This window comes from Hemitrygon akajei, chromosome 8, assembly GCF_048418815.1.
Source record: "Hemitrygon akajei chromosome 8, sHemAka1.3, whole genome shotgun sequence".
Taxonomy (NCBI): domain Eukaryota; kingdom Metazoa; phylum Chordata; class Chondrichthyes; order Myliobatiformes; family Dasyatidae; genus Hemitrygon; species Hemitrygon akajei.
The window spans coordinates 125,051,592-125,072,127 of record NC_133131.1 but is presented as its reverse complement, the minus strand read 5'-3'; the positions used below and the strand labels follow the sequence as shown (position 1 = coordinate 125,072,127).

General features: G+C 40.3%; 1 protein-coding gene across 8 annotated transcripts in view; it reads right to left on the bottom strand.

The window, feature by feature from the left end:
* The window catches only part of rundc3b (RUN domain containing 3b), a 96,545-nt gene that overhangs the window by 29,935 nt on the left and 46,074 nt on the right, over positions 1 to 20,536 (bottom strand). For all 8 annotated transcript variants that reach the window (XM_073054550.1, XM_073054551.1, XM_073054548.1 and 5 more), the window contains exons 3-6: positions 7,127 to 7,260; positions 3,403 to 3,488; positions 3,048 to 3,137; positions 302 to 382 (exon numbers count right to left, since the gene is read on the bottom strand). In XM_073054550.1, the coding sequence (XP_072910651.1) occupies positions 302 to 382; positions 3,048 to 3,137; positions 3,403 to 3,488; positions 7,127 to 7,260 (391 nt within the window). The remainder of the gene's footprint in view (positions 1 to 301; positions 383 to 3,047; positions 3,138 to 3,402; positions 3,489 to 7,126; positions 7,261 to 20,536) is intronic.

The following is a 20,536-nucleotide window of genomic DNA, read 5'->3' as shown; positions in this document are numbered from 1 at the left end:
GATCTTACCATACTTCTGAATAAATTACATTAAAAATAATTCCGTAGATGTATTGGATGTCACAAAGCCAGTTTCCAATATGGCCAATGAAACTACAGCATACATTCCGAGGGAAAGTCTTACGTATCACTTTGAATAGGTTGGCCTACAATTATTCACCATACAGTATGTATGAAATGTGCATAAGGTGAGATTGCAAACTTTTTGCAAAAGCAAGTTTTTAAGATTTTTAAACACTGCACATTTTCATTGTATCATTTTGATAGGAAAAAAAACTATAAAAAATTTCAGATAAATTTACCTTTGTGTGAACTTCAGATATGGGGTATAGTCAATGACAGCAGGACAATTGCCATCCAAACTTTCACCCTTTAAACAGAAGCTGAAAGATAAATCATTTACTATTTTCAATCCAGTTATTTAACATACAATGACTTGTAGAACTACTCAATAATCCACTTGTGGGCTTCCTTTCCTATACACCTTATCCTTCAGGCCAAAAATTATTTTTTAATGCTGAAATACACGTGATGTACTTTTAAATGCAATTTTTATCTGTGCTTTAGGTTCAACAGACAATCAAACAACATGGAAAAAGGCCTTTCAACTCACTTGTCTCCATTTTGGCAGCTTTTTTTGGATAGCCACCACTGAAAAACATACAGTTCATATCGCCTTTAAATTTCTCCCTGTTCACCTTAAAATCAGTGCCCTCTAGTTTTAGACACTCCAACCATGCAGAAAAAAAATTATCTATCCTATCTATGCTCCTCATAACTTTGTATACCTCCATAAGGTCTGTCTTTAGCCTACATTCCAGTGAGAGTAAATGCCTCCTGTCCAAAGTTTCCTGATAACTCTCAGCCCATCATTGCAGTTATCATCCTGGTACAGAAGGGATTCACTCTGTTGCTACCACATTTTTCCTGTGTTGTGGCAACCTACACTATATACAAACTCCAAGTGTGATCTAACCAGTGTTTTGCAACATGGTCTCCACCTTCTTTTATTCAATCAAATGTTTTTTTACAAAACCGTTTCCATCTGGGCTGCCACCTTGAGGACCCACTGTACACCAAAACATCCAAGACCCCTGGCATTTACTTTATATGTCCTATCAGAATTCACTTTCCCTTGAAATGTCAATACAGCTTCTCTCCAAAGGCGCTCTCTAACCTTCCATGTATTACCAGCTTTTCTGTTTTTCCCAATAACCAGGGCTCCAAGTGTTTGCTTTGAAAAGCTAAATAATCAAAGGTGTTGATTTGAAGAGCTTTAGAAGCACATTTCAACTACTCAAACAAAGAGAACCAATGCTTACATCCCTGCTGTGTCTCAAGAACCGGTTGGCTTACAAACAGCATTTCATGTTGTAAAATGAGGATAGCTCAGGAAATTCAATAAATGAATAACAAAGACAGTGCTGTCAAAAGCAGAGAACATGTGGTGAACTACATATACCTGTCTGGACTGCTCCTGTGGCTCCTCCCACAGACCCCTGCTGACTGCTCCTGTGGCTCCTCCCACAGACCCCTGTATAAAGGTGATTGAGGCCTGAGCCCGGCCTCATTCTCCAGGATGTAGTGTTCTTCATTCTTCCAGTCAATAAAAGCCGATATCTCGCTTCTTATGTCTCAGAGTGAGTTATTGATGGTGCATCAGAACAGATGGCACGAAATTCTTTAGATTTGCATTTTCCCATCCAAAATGTAAATATTCAATTCCACTGAAAACATTTTTCCACTTGAAATGCACTTTCATATGATAAATGAGTCAAAGGGCTAACATACATAAAGCGGGGCACGTCTGAGCTGAAATCCTGTTTTGAGAGGCTAGGCTTAGGGAATACAAACCCCAGAGACGCAAGGAGAAGCTGCAATTACAGCTCATAATGACTGCTGAGATTTTACTTTGAATATAAACCACGACATCACCACATTTAGCAAAGGGTGACGTAGTTAGTCCCAGGAGATGCACTTCATTAGATCCCCAACAGAGCGCAGAGAGGCAAAAGGGCACTGTGATGTCAGCTGTCTCTCTGATCTCCCAACTTTACATTAATACATACCACTGAATGAGGAATTCTGTCATTAAGTTCTGGAAATAGTCATTTGCACAACTAACTGTCCAACCTTTGTAATTAAAGGTGGGAAGTGGGAGACATCAGCCCTAGGACGCAATTGCAAGCCGAAAGGTTTAAACTTCAATTATAGACATATTGATGAACTCTGGGGAATGGTATAACCCTTCATTGAGAAAGCTGCAGAGTAATTGCTAAGGAGAGGCTCAGTCTGACAATACATGTTAAATTTTAATGAAGGAAGCAAGGGGGTTGATAGATGTACTTTACATGAATTATAGCAAGGCATTTGACAAAATTCCACACATCAGGCTGGCCACAAAAGTAAGATGCTCTGATCCAAGGAGTAAAGGCAAATTGCATCCTAAACCAGCTCTTTCACAGAAAAGAGAGGGGAATAACTGATATAAACTTTTTTTTAAAAATAAAGACGCCAGAAATCTGAAAATCTATCTACCTGTGACGACTAGCTTGAAGCCTTTGTGCTCTTCTGGTCACCAGTTTATGGGAAAGATGCCAATTTGTAAGAGAGTTTAAGGAGGAGATTTACAAGGATGTTAAAGGTTTCAGGTGTGAGGCAAGATTTGATAGGTTGGGTTTGTTTTTTTTGGAACATACTGTGGACAACTGAATGAAGACTTGGTTGAGGTATGTTCAAATTATTAGCAGCCCAGATAGAGGAAACAGGGAATATTTACACAGCACATTAATGTCAAAAAAGCCATGTGGCAGAACTTTAAAATATAATCAGGAATACAGGGGAAGGCATGGAAAATATTTCTCATTCAGAGGTGGTCAGGGATCAGAATTGATTTGAGATTTGTTTGATAAATTCACATTTCTTATAAACAGTGCAGAAGCAAAGGTGACAATGCGGGTCCTCTTCATCTATTAATACAGACAATCTGACTTATTTATATATTCATGCTCCAAGCAAATTCATAAAAAAATCAAGTGACTCAATTACCTGAAGTCAATCGTATTGAGTCCAAGCAACATACCAGCAAGCATATTTGCTTCTTCTCCCAGAACAACTGCCCCATCCTCATAATATCTCCTGGAAGGGAAATATGAACAAAGGTGATTGCACATCAAATGTATTCAGAGAAGATATGGCTTATAACAGTCTCAAATTGGATTTATGTTAATTTAACTAAGTTGACCAATGAACACTGTTGTCAATATCTATAACAAACTATGGTTTATTAAACAAAATCTTTAACAGGCAACAGCCTTTACAAAGCAGTGTCATTACATTCAATTTCATTAAAATATGCTTTTGAATTGGCAGGAGTCATGTGACATGAATAATTTGTTATGACCTGGTTGTTTTGATGTCTCTTAGAGAAGTGGATATATACTCGGACAGACGCTTCTCCATGAGCGCTACTCGAATCCATGCTCTGCCCTATCAAATTACAAAGATCAGAACAGAAGCATTACATTATTAGAATGCATTAGACAAACAACTACACCATTCCTCCCTTTACTAAGCTGACAGCTGCATATGGTGACAAAGCAAGTCTCATTTAAACCAGCTGCTGCTTTATGTAAATACCTAAACGGTTCATATGGCTTGGTGATAAAGTGTGTATCCACAGCAATAAACAGGTCCCTCATACCATTCTTCATAGCTTCTCATAATCTATGGCAAGGAGACTTTTTCTGTGACCTCCTGTACATTCTCAGGACATCATTTGAATACAAATTTCATCAGCTGTCAAGATATGTCAAGCAGAAGCAAAGAACATTTACTTGCTAAATATTTACAACATACTCCAATTTGCATAGAGTTTATACCCTACTTAATAAGCTTCAAAGGACCAATGTCAAAATAAATTTGATACCAGAACCAACAGAGATGCTCATCAGTCCTGATGAAGAGTTTCAGCCTGAAACGTTGACTACTCTTTTCCATAGATGCTGCCTGGCCTACTGAGTTCCTCCAGCATTTTGTGTGTGTTGCAAAGATATGTTAAGATAGATTACCACATGTTTTGTGAGTCATCTTTAGAGAGATGTTGAGGGAGGAAATCCTAGACCTAGACAAGGAAAATTACTACTGGCAAGAAAGTAATTAGTATTAGAGATGCAGAATAGGCCAGGGTGAGGTGCAAGGATTTTGAATAGTTGAAGGGCAATGTTCAACATGGAACAATCAAGCTGTGGAGGGCTCAAAACAAAGCACAGGAATATTTACTACCAGATCAACAACCATACTAATGCAGCACGTTCTGGGACAATGGGTGGATGACTGGTGAGACAATATGACCAGAAGCAACAACTTGGATAAATAAATAAATATGGATCTTGGCGGCACAGCAGGAAAATGCATGTATCACCAAGTTGAGCTTATAAAGAAGGAAGCCAGGATGAGCCACAGCATCGGATAAGCTGAAGCAGTGGTCGGGTGAATGATGTCACAACACTGGTAGTAGGTAATGATCAAATAGATTTGTGGTTGTAATGTCAATGTACAGAGTCATCTCGGGTATTTAAAGTGGTCTGGCAAAGACTTGTGCCAGAAAAAAAAAGACAGAAACAAACTTTTCATCAGAAACTGGTTTTCCTCCCTATATACTAATTCGGAGCAAAATTTAGTCTGCTAGCACAAAATGTGTGTCACATACTAGAACAAATCAGACAGTGGAGAACTGAGAGAACTGGTGCTGAGGTGAAGCTGGGAGCAAATGGCATTCATCATTGAACATCAAGTTGTAGCCACTTGCCACCCGTAAGTTCATCTCCAAGCTTCATACCCGAGCTATTTCAATATTAAAGTTAGGATGAGCTACAGTGCAGATACTACCACCTCAGACCTGCTCCATTGCTAGACTCAGAACTTCACATCCAATGCCTCAATGTTACTAGCTTAATAATGTGACCTTTACTAGCTTCATTTTAATAGAGTTGATCTGGACAGAAAACTTTAAATTCAGCTAAGTGGATAGCTTAATTTTTATTTATTTTATTTTATATTTGTATTATGAGGTAATCTGAGGAATCTGGGGTGGTTTCTCAGGGTGACTAAGTGCGACCTAGGTTTAGCTCACAAGTTGCTTCGACTCTCCAAGTGGCAAGGCAACCAGACCTTCCAGATGAAATGCAGCAGGTTTGCACCTGTATTGGGAGGAGCAGGCATCAGTGATGGGTCAGATCAAGCATGATCTGGCTGATTCATTTTTAGATGGTTGTGAAGGGGTAGCTTGGAGATCAGAGAGGGGAGGAAGCTTAAGCTTGAAAAACCAGAAGTAATGTTTTTGGAAGGGAAGCCATTCACTGTGATAATAGATAATAGATGGATAGATAAGAATGAAACTAGATGACACAATGTCATAGAACTAAATCACATAACCAACCATATCAAATGTTACACACAAATCAAGAGCAAGTCGTAATAGATAATTACACAAATATGAACTGTTGGATAACCGATCTATCCAACAGATCAGTAATCCAACTATGCTCAGTAATTGTAAAAATTATATACGCAATCTCAAATGATGCTGCACATTCTAAATATAGAAATGTACAATAAATATTTTGTAATTAATTACCCTGTTGAATTATTTGGCCATTTGATTAGCTAATTTTTGTCTGTATAAAACATTAGGGAATCAAAAAAGTTGAATGTCGTTAAAGTATACTTTTGAAGTTGAGGCAAGTGCACTATACTGTTCAAATTGGCATTACTTGTGTGTGCAGCTCAGCAGTGATCATCAGCAGGTTATTGCAAAGTAACAATTGTGCCCCATGCTATTCTTGTCCAAATTGTATGATCAAGACATTCTTCAAATTTCACCATGCCAATTGATTCCACTAAAATGCCAACAAGAACAAAGTTGGATGCACAGAAGAGTTCCATAAACGATCTGATAATTTTTTCTCTCTGCTGCTGTCATCAAGTAGAAGGTACAAGTCTCAGAGCTCGCACCACCAGTTTCAAGAACAGTTACTACCCTCAACCATCAGGCTCTTGGGAAAAAAAAGGGGATAACTACACTTAATTAAAGACACTTATCTTGATATTTCATGCTCATTATTTATTTCTCTTTATTTATATCTGCATTTGCACAGTTTGTTGTCCATTGATCCTGTTTATAGTTATTGTTCTATAGATTTGCTAAGTATACCCGCAGAAAAAGAATCTCAGGGTTGTATGTGGTGACATGTATGTACTCTGAAAGTAAGTTTTTACTTTGATTTTGATGCGCATCACTTCTCTTAATCTCAAGACCATTTTCTGTGCCATCGTTCTGCCTGCCATTAAGTTATAGAAATATTACAATTGAATTTAGTGATGCAAGCCATTGGTTTTAAACAAACATCAATGAATCGATATTATTACCAGTTCTGTTCCCCTCTAATTGGTTCAGCCTGAGTGATTTGGCTGACAGACAGATACACAAACCTGAACCTTCCTTCTAATGGGCCATTCCTTCTTCCTATAGAAACATTAGGAGATCACAAAACTGCATTTGCTTTTACGTCACCTTACATTAAATTCCACTTATCCGTTCAGCTCCAGGTCCCCCACATTAAAATGAAGACTGGTTATAACCCAGCACATCCAACATAAATTTGTTATGTGAAAATCACTGTCCAATGACTCGAGCAACATAGCAATCCAATTACAGATGCTCCTCAACACCAAGACATGGGTTAATATTTAGGTAGGTCTTTGCAGAAGTCTGATTATAATTTCTTTTATGCTCTCTCCCAGTAACCTTGACATCATTAGTTTTGGTGGTTCTTAAATCTTAAAATATTAAAGTAGGACCCTCCAGTTAAAATGACTGGAACCTCGCCTCATTTTGTTCCAAGATAAAATTAGGACCAAAAATCCCTTCCCTCATTAAATTCTGCCCAGGCACCCTCCCACACGGCCCATCTGCATGTCTGCCTAGGTTCCTACTGCCCACATGAACTCTGCCTCTAGCAAATCTCCAACTTAATCCTGAAATCACATAATATAAAAGCATCTGCTGCAAGCACAAATATCAATGTTTACGAAAACAGAAGATGGACATGCAGCCAATTTCTAACCTTTGCCCTTGACGAGCTTACGTTCTCCATGTTTTCAATGCTGCTGATGCAGTTATGGGGAACCTTACTGCAGGCCACACGTATGAAGTCCCAGAAGCTTCGAGGGCTTTCATAACCAAGCCAATTTATTTGACCTGCAGCAGAAAAATAAAACAGCAAATAAAGATACTAATCTACAAAATTAGTTGCTTTCCTCCTGAAGAAAACTAGAGCTGCTTGAGGTACTTCAACACAGACTCAAATCTTCAGTTGTGAAGAATCAGGCCCCTCTCACCAATTATAATGCCCATCATTTTCTGTCCATTTTTTAAAAAACATCCATTTAAAAATCTCTGATCCAGAAGGTGGGAAGTAGGATTGTTTAGGCTACTCATTGCTGTGGTATAATAAGTTCACAGGACATTATGCTAGCCTATGCTTTTTCCCTCCCATTTCCAAAATAGTTTACAATTCCTAACATCTCGGCATGGAAAGTTATCAGCAGAGGCTTGGAAGATGATTTCTTAGTTACAGAAAGGCAAAAGTAGAAAAAGTAATTACAACATTACATAAATAATGGAATTCCCTTCCAAAAGTTATAACTGAATCTGCATCCAAATACTCCATTCACAGGGGATATGGGAATTCATTCTGAATGAAACATTTTACCAAACCCTTTAATAGATGCATTTATCCAATTTAGTTATTACACTGAAATCTCTTGAAAGAAAGCATCAACTAAAAAGAAGAAAGAATTGAGAACATTCCCCCCATTTAAAATTGTATGCCACTTTGCTCTTTACTGTTGCTTTTAATGATTTTTTCAGTTAGTGGCAGCTACCCTCTGGCAGGAAATAGAAGATGGTGAAAAGATGCATTAGGTGGCTCTCTTATCTCACTGCAGTTGTGAATTTCCAGGAATGGGACTTCTTATCATTGGGATTTGAACATCGAGTCTGGTATGTACCACCCTGCCCCAACTACTCCATGAAACCGAGGAGCTTACTAAGCATTTCAGAGCATTGTTCAAAACACTGATAGTACTGCAATAGCCAGTTTTCATGCCATTACTTCGTTCTTATGAACATTAACTCATTGTTAGTTTTTCCACTGCTGTAGTTGAGAGATAGAAGGAGTTCACACTCCTTTATCCCCATGAATGACACAAATTAAACCGGATTTAGCTGAAACAAAATCAGGTTGGCCATTTTTTTTCACTAATCCAGTTACTTTTGTTGTAAACAGACCTGTCATTATGTATTGGGTAAGGCCAGGTTTGGATTCAATGCACACAATACAGAAAAGAGTGCAGATATTCAGTTATGAAAAATGAACTACCCAAAATAAATCTAATAAGAGCAAGGGTAGTGAAACCACACAGGGCTTCAAATGAAGACCAACAAAATTACAAATGCTGGAAAACGGAACTCAAACACAAGCAAGTCTGCAGATGCAAGAAATCCAATGCAACACAAACACGATGCTGGAGGAACTCAGTGGGTCAGGCAGCATCTTTGGAAATGAACAAACAGTTGATGCTTCAGGCCAAGACCCTTCTTCAGGATGTTTATTTTCATAGATGCTGCCTGACCCGCTGAGTTCCTCCAGCATCGTGTTTGTGTTGCTAAATAAAAGTAACGCTTTCTCTTACCATGGACGCTGTCTGAGTGAATCCAAGAACTGTTTTTATTACAGTTCCAAAGGACATCAATAATAAGGAGATTCTATTGGAGTATAAAGTTGCATTGTTTGCTGTGTAACCAAAACTATGTAGTCAGCTTTGTATTTGCTATTTATGTATCCAATTTAGTAGGAGAATGAAATCTCTGTATTGTCTCTGTACTATTGAACACATCAGTGACTTAAGAATGTAGCCAAATAAGAAGATAATGGTGTGTTAATGAGAGGCTAGCTAAGAGATAACTGTGGCCAGGGATGAGGTAACACGTGGCCCAAAAAGTAGATTCGAACATGATTAAGTTAATGGGTAGAAACAATAGTGAGAAGTCGGGAGCTGATGTACTGGTGATACACAACTGTAGACCGATTGGATATGCTAATGCAACTAAACCAGGAGATTGCTATAAAAAATGCTATGTACAAGGATCGGTGGGCAATCAGCCACTAGCTCAATGACTGTCTCAGCTTTGATTGCAAATTAAAGTTTAACACTTCTTGAAGAATCTTTTGCATCTCCTGGTCGTTTGTGGGGCACAAGAAACCACGACACTTCCAGAAAGAATTTAATGGAAAAGGATCTGTGCTTTCCCGACGTATATGAAGACCCTGACCTGGAGTTACATGCTGACTACGGTTCTTTGTGGGAATAGGTCCTGCTCTCGAGATTTCATGACTGGCCGTTATCCGACATGCCAAAGGCATGGCCTAGGAGTCTGACTTGCCTTTGGAGGCCTAGGATCTCAGGGTTCTGGACATAGGCAGATCGAAGGTCGGTGTCCTGACAGACCAGTGTGTTGTGGGAGCTGGAAGATCTTTGGCTGTGTGCCCAGAGACCTGAGATCTTTGTGCACAGAGGTCAAAAAAAGCGACGCAATGGACTTTTAACATCATGGACTTTTAATGCTCTTTTGGAAGAAGACAGCGAGGCTTTGAGAGGAAGTGCGGCGGCGGCCATTTTCAAATTGCTTCTCAGATCGGAGTTCTGAGTGGCAGGACTGCGCAGGCGCGTGAAGGAGGCCTGGGAAGGAGGGAAGATATAAAAAGAATGCAGCCTTAAGCAGCGGGCAGCTTCGTTTGTGGGCAGCGTTGTGAGCCAGGAGCAGAGTGTAGGGCTTGGGCTCAGAGGGCTTAGGCGGAAGAGGGCACAGTAGGCTTATCTTTTAGTTCTCCTTGTTATTTTCAGTTATTCGGGAAGTATGAGTGAGGGCAGCTTCTTGTTCTCGGTGTCGGATGTGGGAGATCCTGGAGTCTCCGAGCCTCCCGGACGTCCACATCTGCGCCAGGTGCTCCGAACTGCAGCTCCTGAGGGACCGAGTTAGGGAACTGGAGCTGCAGCTCGATGACCTTCGCCTTGTCAGGGAAAGTGAGGAGGTGATAGAGAGGAGTTACAGGCAGGTGGTCACTCCGGGGCCACGGGAGGCAGATAGGTGGGTCACGGTCAGGAAGGGGAAGAGGCAGGTACTAGAGAGTACCCCAGTGGCTGTACCCCTTGACAATAAGTACTCTTGTTTGAGTACTGTTGGGGGGGACAGCCTACCTGGAGGAAGTGACAGTGGCCGGGCCTCCGGCACAGAGGACGGCCCTGTAACTCAGAAAGGTAGGAATAGAAGAAAGAGGACCATAGTAATAGGGGACTCGATAGTCGGGGTTCAGACAGGCGGTTCTGTGGAGGTGATCGGGAGTCCCAGATGGTAGTTTGTTTCCCTGGTTCCAGGGTTTGGGACATTTCTGATCGCGTCCAAGATATCCTGAAGTGGGAGGGTGAGGAGCCAGAGGTCGTGGTACATGTAGGTACCAATGACATAGGTAGGAAAGGGGAAGAGGTCCTGAAACGAGAGTAAAGGGAGTTAGGAAGGCAGTTAAGAAGAAGGACTGCAAAGGTAGTAATCTCGGGATTACTGCCTGTGCCACACGACAGTGAGAGTAGGAATGGAATTAGGTGGAGGATGAATGCGTGGCTGAGGGATTGGAGCAGGGGGCAGGGATTCAAGTTTCTGGATCATTGGGACCTCTTCTGGGGCAGGCATGACCTGTTCAAGAAGGACGGGTTACGCTTGAATCCTGGGGGGACCAATATCCTAGCGGGGAGGTTTGCTAGGGCTACAGGGCAGACTTTAAACTAGTAAGATGGGGGGATGGGAATCAATTTGAGGAAACTATGGGAGAGGAGGTTAGTTCACCAGTAGAGCAAGTAAGTAGACAGTGTGTGAGGGAGGAAAGGCAGGTGATGGAGAAGGGATGCGCTCAGCCCGAAGATGTAGGGGAGAAGAAAGAAAAGGACAATAAATTTGAATGCATTGTTAGGGATGAAAAGAGAGGAGGAGGTGGAGAGTATCTTAAATGTATCTATTTTAATGCTAGGAGCATTGTAAGAAAGGTGGATGAGCTTAAAGCGTGGATTGATACCTGGAATTATGATGTTGTAGCTATTAGTGAAACATGGTTGCAGGAAGGGTGCGATTGGCAACTAAATATTCCTGGATTTAGTTGCTTCAGGTGTGATAGAGTAGGAGGGGCCAGAGGAGGAGGTGTTGCATTGCTTGTCCGAGAAAATCTTATGGCGGTGCTTTGGAAGGATAGATTACAGAGCTCCTCTAGGGAGGCTATTTGGGTGGAATTGAGGAATGGGAAAGGTGTAGTAACACTGATAGGAGTGTATTATAGGCCACCTAATGGGGAGCGTGAGTTGGAAGAGCAAATGTGTAAGGAGATAGCAGATATTTGTAGTAAACACAAGGTGGTGATTGTAGGCGATTTTAATTTTCCACACATAGATTGGGAAGCTCATTCTGTAAAAGGGCTGGATGGTTTAGAGTTTGTGAAATGTGTGCAGGATAGTTTTTTGCAACAATACATAGAAGTACCGACTAGAGATGGGGCAGTGTTGGATCTCCTGTTAGGGAATGTGATAGGTCAGCTGACAGATGTATGTGTTGGGGAGCACTTCGGGTCCAGTGATAACAATAGCATTAGCTTCAATATAATTATGGAGAAGGACAGGACTGGACCTAGAGTTGAGATTTTTGATTGGAGAAAGGCTAACTTTGAGGAGATGCGAAGGGATTTAGAGAGAGTGGATTGGGTCAAGTTGTTTTATAGGAAGGATGTAATAGAGAAATGGAGGTCATTTAAGGGTGAAATTATGAGGGTACAGAATCTTTATGTTCCTGTTAGGTTGAAAGGAAAGATTAAAGGTTTGAAAGCGCCATGGTTTTCAAGGGATATTAGAAACTTGGTTCGGAAAAAGAGGGATGTCTACAATAGATATAGGCAGCATGGAGTAAAGGAATTGCTCGAGGAATATAAAGAATGTAAAAGGAATCTTAAGAGATTAGAAAAGCTAAAAGAAGATACGAGTTTGGTTTGGCAAATAAGGTGGAAGTAAATCCGAAAGGTTTCTACAGTTATATTAAAAGCAAGAGGATAGTGAGGGATAAAATTGGTCCCTTAGAGAATCAGGGTGGTCAGCTATGTGTGGAGCCAAGGGAGATGGGAGAGATTTTGAATGATTTCTTCTCTTCGGTATTCACTAAGGAGAAGGATATTGAATTGTGTAAGGTGTGGGAAACAAGTAAGGAAGTTATGGAACCTATGACAATTAAAGAGGTGGAAGTACTGGCGCTTTTAAGAAATTTAAAAGTGGATAAATCTCCGGGTCCTGACAGGATATTCCCCAGGACCTTGAGGGAAGTTTGTGTAGAGATAGCAGGAGCTCTGACGGAGATCTTTCAGATGTCACTAGAAACGGGGATTGTGCCAGAGGATTGGCATATTGCTCATGTGGTTCCATTGTTTAAAAAGGGTTCTAGAAGTAAGCCTAGCAATTATAGACCTGTCAGTTTGACATCAGTGGTGGGTAAATTAATGGAAAGTATTCTTAGAGATAGTATTTATAATTATCTGGATAGACAGGATCTGATTAGGAGTAGCCAGCATGGATTTGTGCGTGGAAGGTCATGTTTGACAAACCTTATTGAATTTTTTGAAGAAGTTATGAGGAATGTTGACGAGGGTAAGGCAGTGGATGTAGTCTATATGGACTTCAGCAAGGCTTTTGACAAAGTTCCACATGGAAGGTTAGTTAAGAAGGTTCAATTGTTAGGTATTAATGCTGGAGTAATAAAATGGATTCAACAGTGGCTAGATGGGAGATGCCAGAGAGTAGTGGTGGATAATTGTTTATTGGGATGGAGGCCGGTGACTAGCGGGGTGCCTCAGGGATCTGTTTTGGGCCCAATGTTGTTTGTAATATACATAAATGATCTGGATGATGGGGTGGTAAATTGGATTAGTAAGTATGCCGATGATACTGAGGTAGGAGGTGTTGTGGATAATGAGGTGGGTTTTCAAAGCTTGCAGGGAGATTTATGCCGGTTAGAAGAATGGGCTGAACGTTGGCAGATGGAGTTTAATGCTGAGAAGTGTGAGGTTCTACATTTTGGCAGGAATAATCCAAATAGAACATACAGGGTAAATGGTAGGGCATTGAGGAATGCAGTGGAACAGAGAGATCTAGGAATAACAGTACATAGTTCCCTGAAGGTGGAGTCTCATGTAGATAGGGTGGTGAAGAAGGCTTTTGGAACGCTGGCCTTTATAAATCAGAGCACTGAGTACAGAAGTTGGGATGTAATGTTAAAATTGTACAAGGCATTGGTAAGGCCAAATTTGGAATATTGTGTACAGTTCTGGTCACCGAATTATAGGAAAGATATCAATAAATTAGAGAGAGTGCAGAGACGATTTACTAGGATGTTACCTGGGTTTCAGCACTTAAGTTACAGAGGAAGGTTGAACAAGTTTGGTCTCTATTCATTCGAGCGTAGAAGGTTGGGGGGGATTTGATCGAGGTATTTAAAATTTTGAGAGGGATAGATAGAGTTGACGTGAATAGGCTGTTTCCATTGAGAGTAGGGGAGATTCAAACGAGAGGACATGATTTGAGAGTTAGGGGGCAAAAGTTTAAGGGAAACATGAGGGGGTATTTCTTTACTTAGAGAGTGATAGCTGTGTGGAATGAGCTTCCTGTAGAAGTAGTAGAGGCCAGTTCAGTTGTGTCATTTAAGGTAAAATTGGATAGGTATATGGACAGGAAAGGAGTGGAAGGTTATGGGCTGAGTGCGGGTAGGTGGGACTAGGTGAGATTAAGAGTTCGGCACGGACTAGGAGGGCCGAGATGGCCTGTTTCCATGCTGTGATTGTTATATGGTTATATACACCAGCGAGTTGTTTGTTATGTCTCCCCGCTCACTGTGAAAAGGGAGACATCTCTTTCTCCCTTATTAGTAGTATGTCGAATACCAGGTGAACGCGTAGTCTTTGGAGTACTGTGAGTCTGTGTCTTTACTGTTGCTTTTGCTGCGTGCCTGAGTGCTCAGTGATGGGTGCTGATGCTTTTTTTTGCAAATCATTGATTATTGCCCCTTACGCACAGGAGGGAGGGCCTTTGGGGTTCCAGTATTTAATTGTTGTTCATTCTTTGGGGGCACTCTTCTGTTTTCATGGATGGTTGCGAAGAAAAAGCATTTCAGGATGTATATTGTATACATTTCTCTGACATTAAATGTACCTTTGAGACCTTTGAAAAGAAGTTTGGACAGACAGCATCAAAAATATTTTAATAGGTACATTTCCAATATCAGGTAGAATTTAATTATGAATTCACTACAATGTTTTAGATTCATAAAAGTATGAGTAAACAGAAGGTAGTGCACTTTGAGCAAACAGAGTCAAAGCACCATCCTCCTAACCTTTGAAATACAATTTAGAAATCATTGGAGAGTTTACAGTGAATGTTGTTTTTTTTTTTATTATCTAGGACTCAGGCTGTGCCAGACTCCTTCAATTTTGCCCTTTGATCAGGAAGGTTACAATGATGAAAGAGATCAGAATATACTTCCTTCCTAAGAATATATAACATGCCAGGAAAGGGCATTAATTACTTCTCTGAAGTTCACTCCTGTAGTATCTTTACTCTTCCATTGTATCATCAATTGCACTATAAATAGCTGCAGTATTCTTGCCTCTAATAGCCCATTTAAAAGAATATTACTGTCATCATCTGTTTAATTTCTTCTTCCTTACAAACTGATGGATTGCTATGCTGCTTTTGAAAATAATTTTTCAAAATCCAGTATCAAAAATTCAATAATCGCAGAAACAGAAATGACAGGTTGTGATCACATTAGTAGGTTTGCAAAGCAGAATGAACTTGTTATCTAATATATAAAAAAGGTATTTTGTCTAAGAAAAGTCAAACAGCAGATAATTTCAACATTTCCCCATATAATCTCACACACATTTTCTTCTCTCAGGTCTAAAACAAATCAGTGCAGAAAAGGACCTTCCAGCCCTTTGAGCTATGCAGCAACCCATTTAATTAACCCTAACCTAATTGTTTAAAGCCATTGAACATTATGCAAATGAGGCAATGGGCTTAATAATGCCCCGAGTGATTGTTTAGTTTATGAAATCTAAAAAGCATTCAAAAATGATTCCTAACTGAAGCATAATTTACATTTAAGAGAGCAGTAGAAATTGACGTATCAATGGAAACAACAGACAGGGATGCAATTGAGTTAAGTCAGGAATGCAAGTGAGTATGAATAAAATTGCAACATTTAAACAGAAACTGGCCTGGCTGAACAAATTGTGTTAATGCTGTGACAGGGGCTCACATACACCAAGCCAGTGCAGGTTTAAAGGTGAAACTTGCAAAAAATGCAACAAAGTAGGACACATACAAAGAATATGTCACATAGACAGAAATAAATGGAAGGGATAAAGATAAAAAGTCAAGTTAGTGTTCAAAAAGAGCACTAATCTGCATGCTGTTGATGAAAAATCTGAAAATGTTGAGAGTGCAAAGGACTGGGTAGCCTTAAGATTTACAATAGGCAAGCAATATGGCGTACACCAGAAGTGAAAGACAAATTATTAAAATGGAACAGGACACTGGCTCGGCTATTTCAAGCATTTCACAAAATGAGTTTGAATGGCATTTCAAAGATATTGAACTGAAATCTGCAGATATCCAACTAAGAACGTATATGGAAAAAAGGCAACTCCTGTGGTTTCACGAATGAAGTATGTAAATGGCATACATCATCATGCCACCAGGTCATACATGTGTACCTTGCTAAAAGTAAAAATGAAGTTAGACATGCATTATGGACTCTTTTTTTTCCTCCCCTTTTAACTACAAAACATAACAATCCCCAGTACCATTGATAGTTAAATCACCCCACATGCAAGGCCACTGTCTACATTTTCCTTGATCCATAACTTGAAGCAAAATTCTACAGAAAAACTTGTGATCATTTTATTCACAAATCACCTTGACATACAGGCAATTTCAGACCAGAAATTTATTATAAGCATTTGCTCCTGGTGTAGTAAAATCTGATTTCTGCCACTTAATGGAACTGCTTGTGTCTTTTTGTTTTACTCTCAGCCCTGAAGATAATGCTTCAGCAATTTCTGCATGATGTAATATTATTGGAATAATCCCCAGTCTCCTGCATGATTCATCTTTCCATTCTTGGTTCAAAAATGTAGAGCCTAGATTTTATTACGCAAATGTAATAATTTTGAGATTTAAAATGATACAAAATGAATATTTAGAAAATTGCTTTTTGAGATGGAGTCAGCATTTGTAGCTATGGAACAAAGCCAGCTGCGAGACTGACTCAGCCATTTATTATGGAGCTAGTCGTTCAGCCTTTAAGCATACCTGCAACTTAATGAAGAATACATTAGTTACCTGTTTACTTGGGGGGGGGGGGGGGGAAGATCTCTCAAAAATCACAGGAGAACAAAGCAATCATATTCTCATGTACTACCTGTCCTATAACATACAAAGTCCAAGCAAGGAAAATAAATTTCACAGAGACCAAAAATTAAAAATTCAATCTTGCACACTTGCTGTTTCCCTTTTGCAAAGTGAATGTGTACCAATGCAAAAGAGGGTGAAGATATGCTGCTGTCAATCTTCAGCACAAATGCTTTCCAAACAAGTGCAGACTACCACCCACACACAAGGGACTCAGTCTCTAGCAGTGTCATGACATGAATCATGTTAGCACGATTTTTTTTGGCACTGCCATAAAGAGGTGGCAGTGAGCTTCAGCAAATAGCAGCAACGGCCAAAGTTCGAAAGGTTTAGAAACTTCAGTTTCACATAAAAAGGGCAGACAGGAGATGTTGACTGGAGGAAATTACAGGAGGATTTTGTATGTTATAGGCACATGTAACAAAAACAATAAACTTGCAGGGATTGAAAACCATTTCAGCCCTGGGAAAAAGCTCTGACTATCCACATGATCAATGCCTCTCATCAGCTTATAAACCACTTTTTCTAGACTGGGCAGAAATACTTCTGCTCCTTGTGGTCCCAGGCTGGGATGCAAATCCACACAGCTTAAACTTCTGGCCTCTCACATCTACTTTCAGCAGAGTTTGCAAATCTCTGGATAGCGTCATCCCTTCAGTCAAATAATGACTCCAAAAGACATTTCCTGCCAATGAATCCTGGGGGGCAGATTAACCACCCAAGCCCTCAGCCTGCCTCAGCTTCTGAGCCAGAAATTGGCTTGGGGGTTAGCTTGCAGGCTTCAATATATCTGTTACTTCCCACTCATCCTTAGTTTATTGTCTTCGGACAGTAAAAAAAAACTTCCTACTGTTTTCCTCCTTTGCCACCTGTCTATATTATGCATGTATCATTTTCCATTTCACTTCTCTTTGAAAGGTATTGTAAGGTATGGAACAAATTAACCAGTGACTCGTTGAATACAATGCAGCAGGAAGTTCAAAGATCTGTTGGTCTGAGAGAAGAAGCCGTTTCTCACCTTGACTGTTCTTTTTATGCATAATACCAGTATTTTTATCTGGAATGTCTAGGATCAGTCATTGTATATATGAAGATCAAGCAATATTTGCTTCTTATTATAAACAGGTCCCAAAGACCCGGCTTTCAGTTATCTGGCTCTAGTTGTTAAAGAGACTTCTAGGGCAACATCACTAAATAAACACAACCTTCACCACTGCAAGTGTAACACTCTGGAAAAGGTTACACTGCTAACGTAATGGTCTTTCTGTAGAAGCAATGTTTGGATTATGGTTAGAGAATGTGAGCTGTCCAATGAAGGGAGTGTGTTTTTATGTTGTGTGCCTGACACCAGTGTGAGCTGGGTCTTTTGTTCGGCGGGAGATGAGGGGAGAAGACGCTGGAGAGAAGTCGTAGGACTCGACCTGGAGCGGGGCCATGATCCGACAAAGCCCAGGGAGATCAAATGAGGATCGGCAAAGGGGAAACCCTGAGCTCCAACTTGTGCACATTGGTTGTTTTATTGAAATGGGCCCTTTTCTTTTTTTTGCTTTTTCTTTACTAACCCTTTAGTTGAATTAAGAATTATAAACCTAAATCGTTTAACTCTATGTGGTGTATTGTCTGTTTTTTCTTGGTACTTATTTGTAACAGGGTAACAAATCACACAGCATCCACACAAACAGGGGGTTTTGGGGTGGGCTTGCACCTCAATCTCACACGTTTGGCGGGGCCGGAGATCGTCTTCCCTAGACTTATGCAGCTGACAGAACCACAGCGTTTCACAAAAAATTCTGAAGCATTGCTTTTCTACACAGCAGTACATTCTGCATATCATGTACTTCCTTCCCATTACAGGGAAGCTGCTAAGAAAAGCCTCTAAAACTTTTTCATCGATGGCAGCAAATTGTTTCATTCATTTTCTCCTCTAAACTTCGTCTGGGTTCTTTCTAACTTCACCATTTTCCAAGCTCCCCATTTCTGAACAATATCATCAACTCAAAAAGTAATAGTTTCTTTCTCCACAGATGTCACCTGACTTACTGAGAAGTTTCAACACTCTGCTTTGTAAAATAAGAATAAATAATAATAAAAATTTGAATTACAAAAAAAATGTCCACCATCCCCAGTTCTGAAAAGGAGCAAGATGCCTTCAGAAAGGTCCAGAGAACGAATCCTACAGGTTAGAATGTATAGGCTTCATTCAAACATAAACTTGACTTGTGATGAGTCACAAAGCCACAATAAACCACAAAATTACAGTAGTATTCATCAAAATTTTCCAAAGCACTGGTTAAAAAACCAGGCACACAAGATTTTCAACTTTGCATCCTGCAGCTAAACATCTTGTTCTGAGCCAGGGCAACTTAATGATTTCTATGACGCTAGCATTTCATGGCAAATCTGCAATATACATGAATTCAGTTCACTTTTTATTTATTGAGATACTGCATGGAATATGCCCTTCGAGCCATGTCACCCAGCCTAATTTAATCCGAACCTAATCACAGGACAATTTTACAATGACCATTTAACCTACCAACCGGTATTTCTTTGGACTGAGAAACTGAAACACCCAGAGGAAACCCACATGGTCATGGGGAGAAAGTACAAACTCCTGACAGGAAGTGGTGGGAATTGAACCTGGGTCACTGGTACTTTAAAGCATTGTGCTGATCACTACGCTACCGTACCACCACTCTGAGCGTGGATAACCTGATTACACATTTATACTTAATCAATCCCCAATGGCTCCAGAAGGACCCATTAACAATGGCACCCAAGTTGATAAGTTCACTTTTCAATCTGCATCGTGAAGCTAAACAGGTTGCAGTGAGCGTATAATCATACTTTTTCTCAAATCCTGTGATGGAAAAGTGACAAACAGTTCTATAGCTCCGTGTGTTTTGGATGTGGTGACAGGGGAGATGGATCAGGTAATGAGAGGGTGTGATGGGCAGATCATTTTTGCTTTGAAACCGACAACTACTTAGTTGTCAATGTAGAGCATAGAGAGATAAAAGCAAAAGGACAACCTTCAAAACACAATGGAAATGATAATGTGGTGAAGGGCAACAACAATTTAGGGAAAATATTCTACAAACTCAGTGAGCTAATAAGCAGAAAAGTAGATTTTTGTGTCTGAACAGACATAATTTCTTTCATGAAGTCTTGCTGTAATTACCTCATTTTCATTTAACATGCTTGGCCATAGAAACATAGAAAATAGTTGCAGGAGTAGGCCATTCGGCCCTTCGAGCCTGCACCGCCATTCACTGTGATCATGGCTGATCATCCAACTCAGAACCCTGTACCTGCTTTCTCTCCATACCCCCTGATCCCTTTAGCCATAAGGGTCATATCTAACTTCCTCTTAAATATAGCCAATGAACCAGCCTCAACTGTTTCCTGTGGCAGAGAATTCCACAGATTCACCACTCTTTGTGTGAAGAAGTTTTTCCTCATCTCGGTCCTAAAAGGCTTCCCCTTTATCCTTAAACTGTGACCCCTCGTTCTGGACTTCCCCAACATCGGAAACAATCTTCCTGCATCTAGCCTGTCCAATCCCTTTAGAATTTTATACATTTCAATAAGATCCCCCCTCAATCTTCTAAATTCCAGTGAGTATAAGCCGAGTTGATCCAATCTTTCTTCATATGAAAGTCCTGCCATCCCAGGAATCAATCTGGTGAACCTTCTCTGTACTCCCTCTATGACAAGAATGTCTTTCCTCAGATTAGGGGACCAAAACTGCACACAATATTCTAGGTGCGGTCTCACCAAGGCCTTGTACAACTGCAATAGAACCTCCCTGCTCCTGTACTCAAATCCTTTTGCTATGAATGCCAACATACCATTTGCCTTTTTCACCGCCTGCTGTACCTGCATGCCTACCTTCAATGACTGGTGTACAATGACACCCA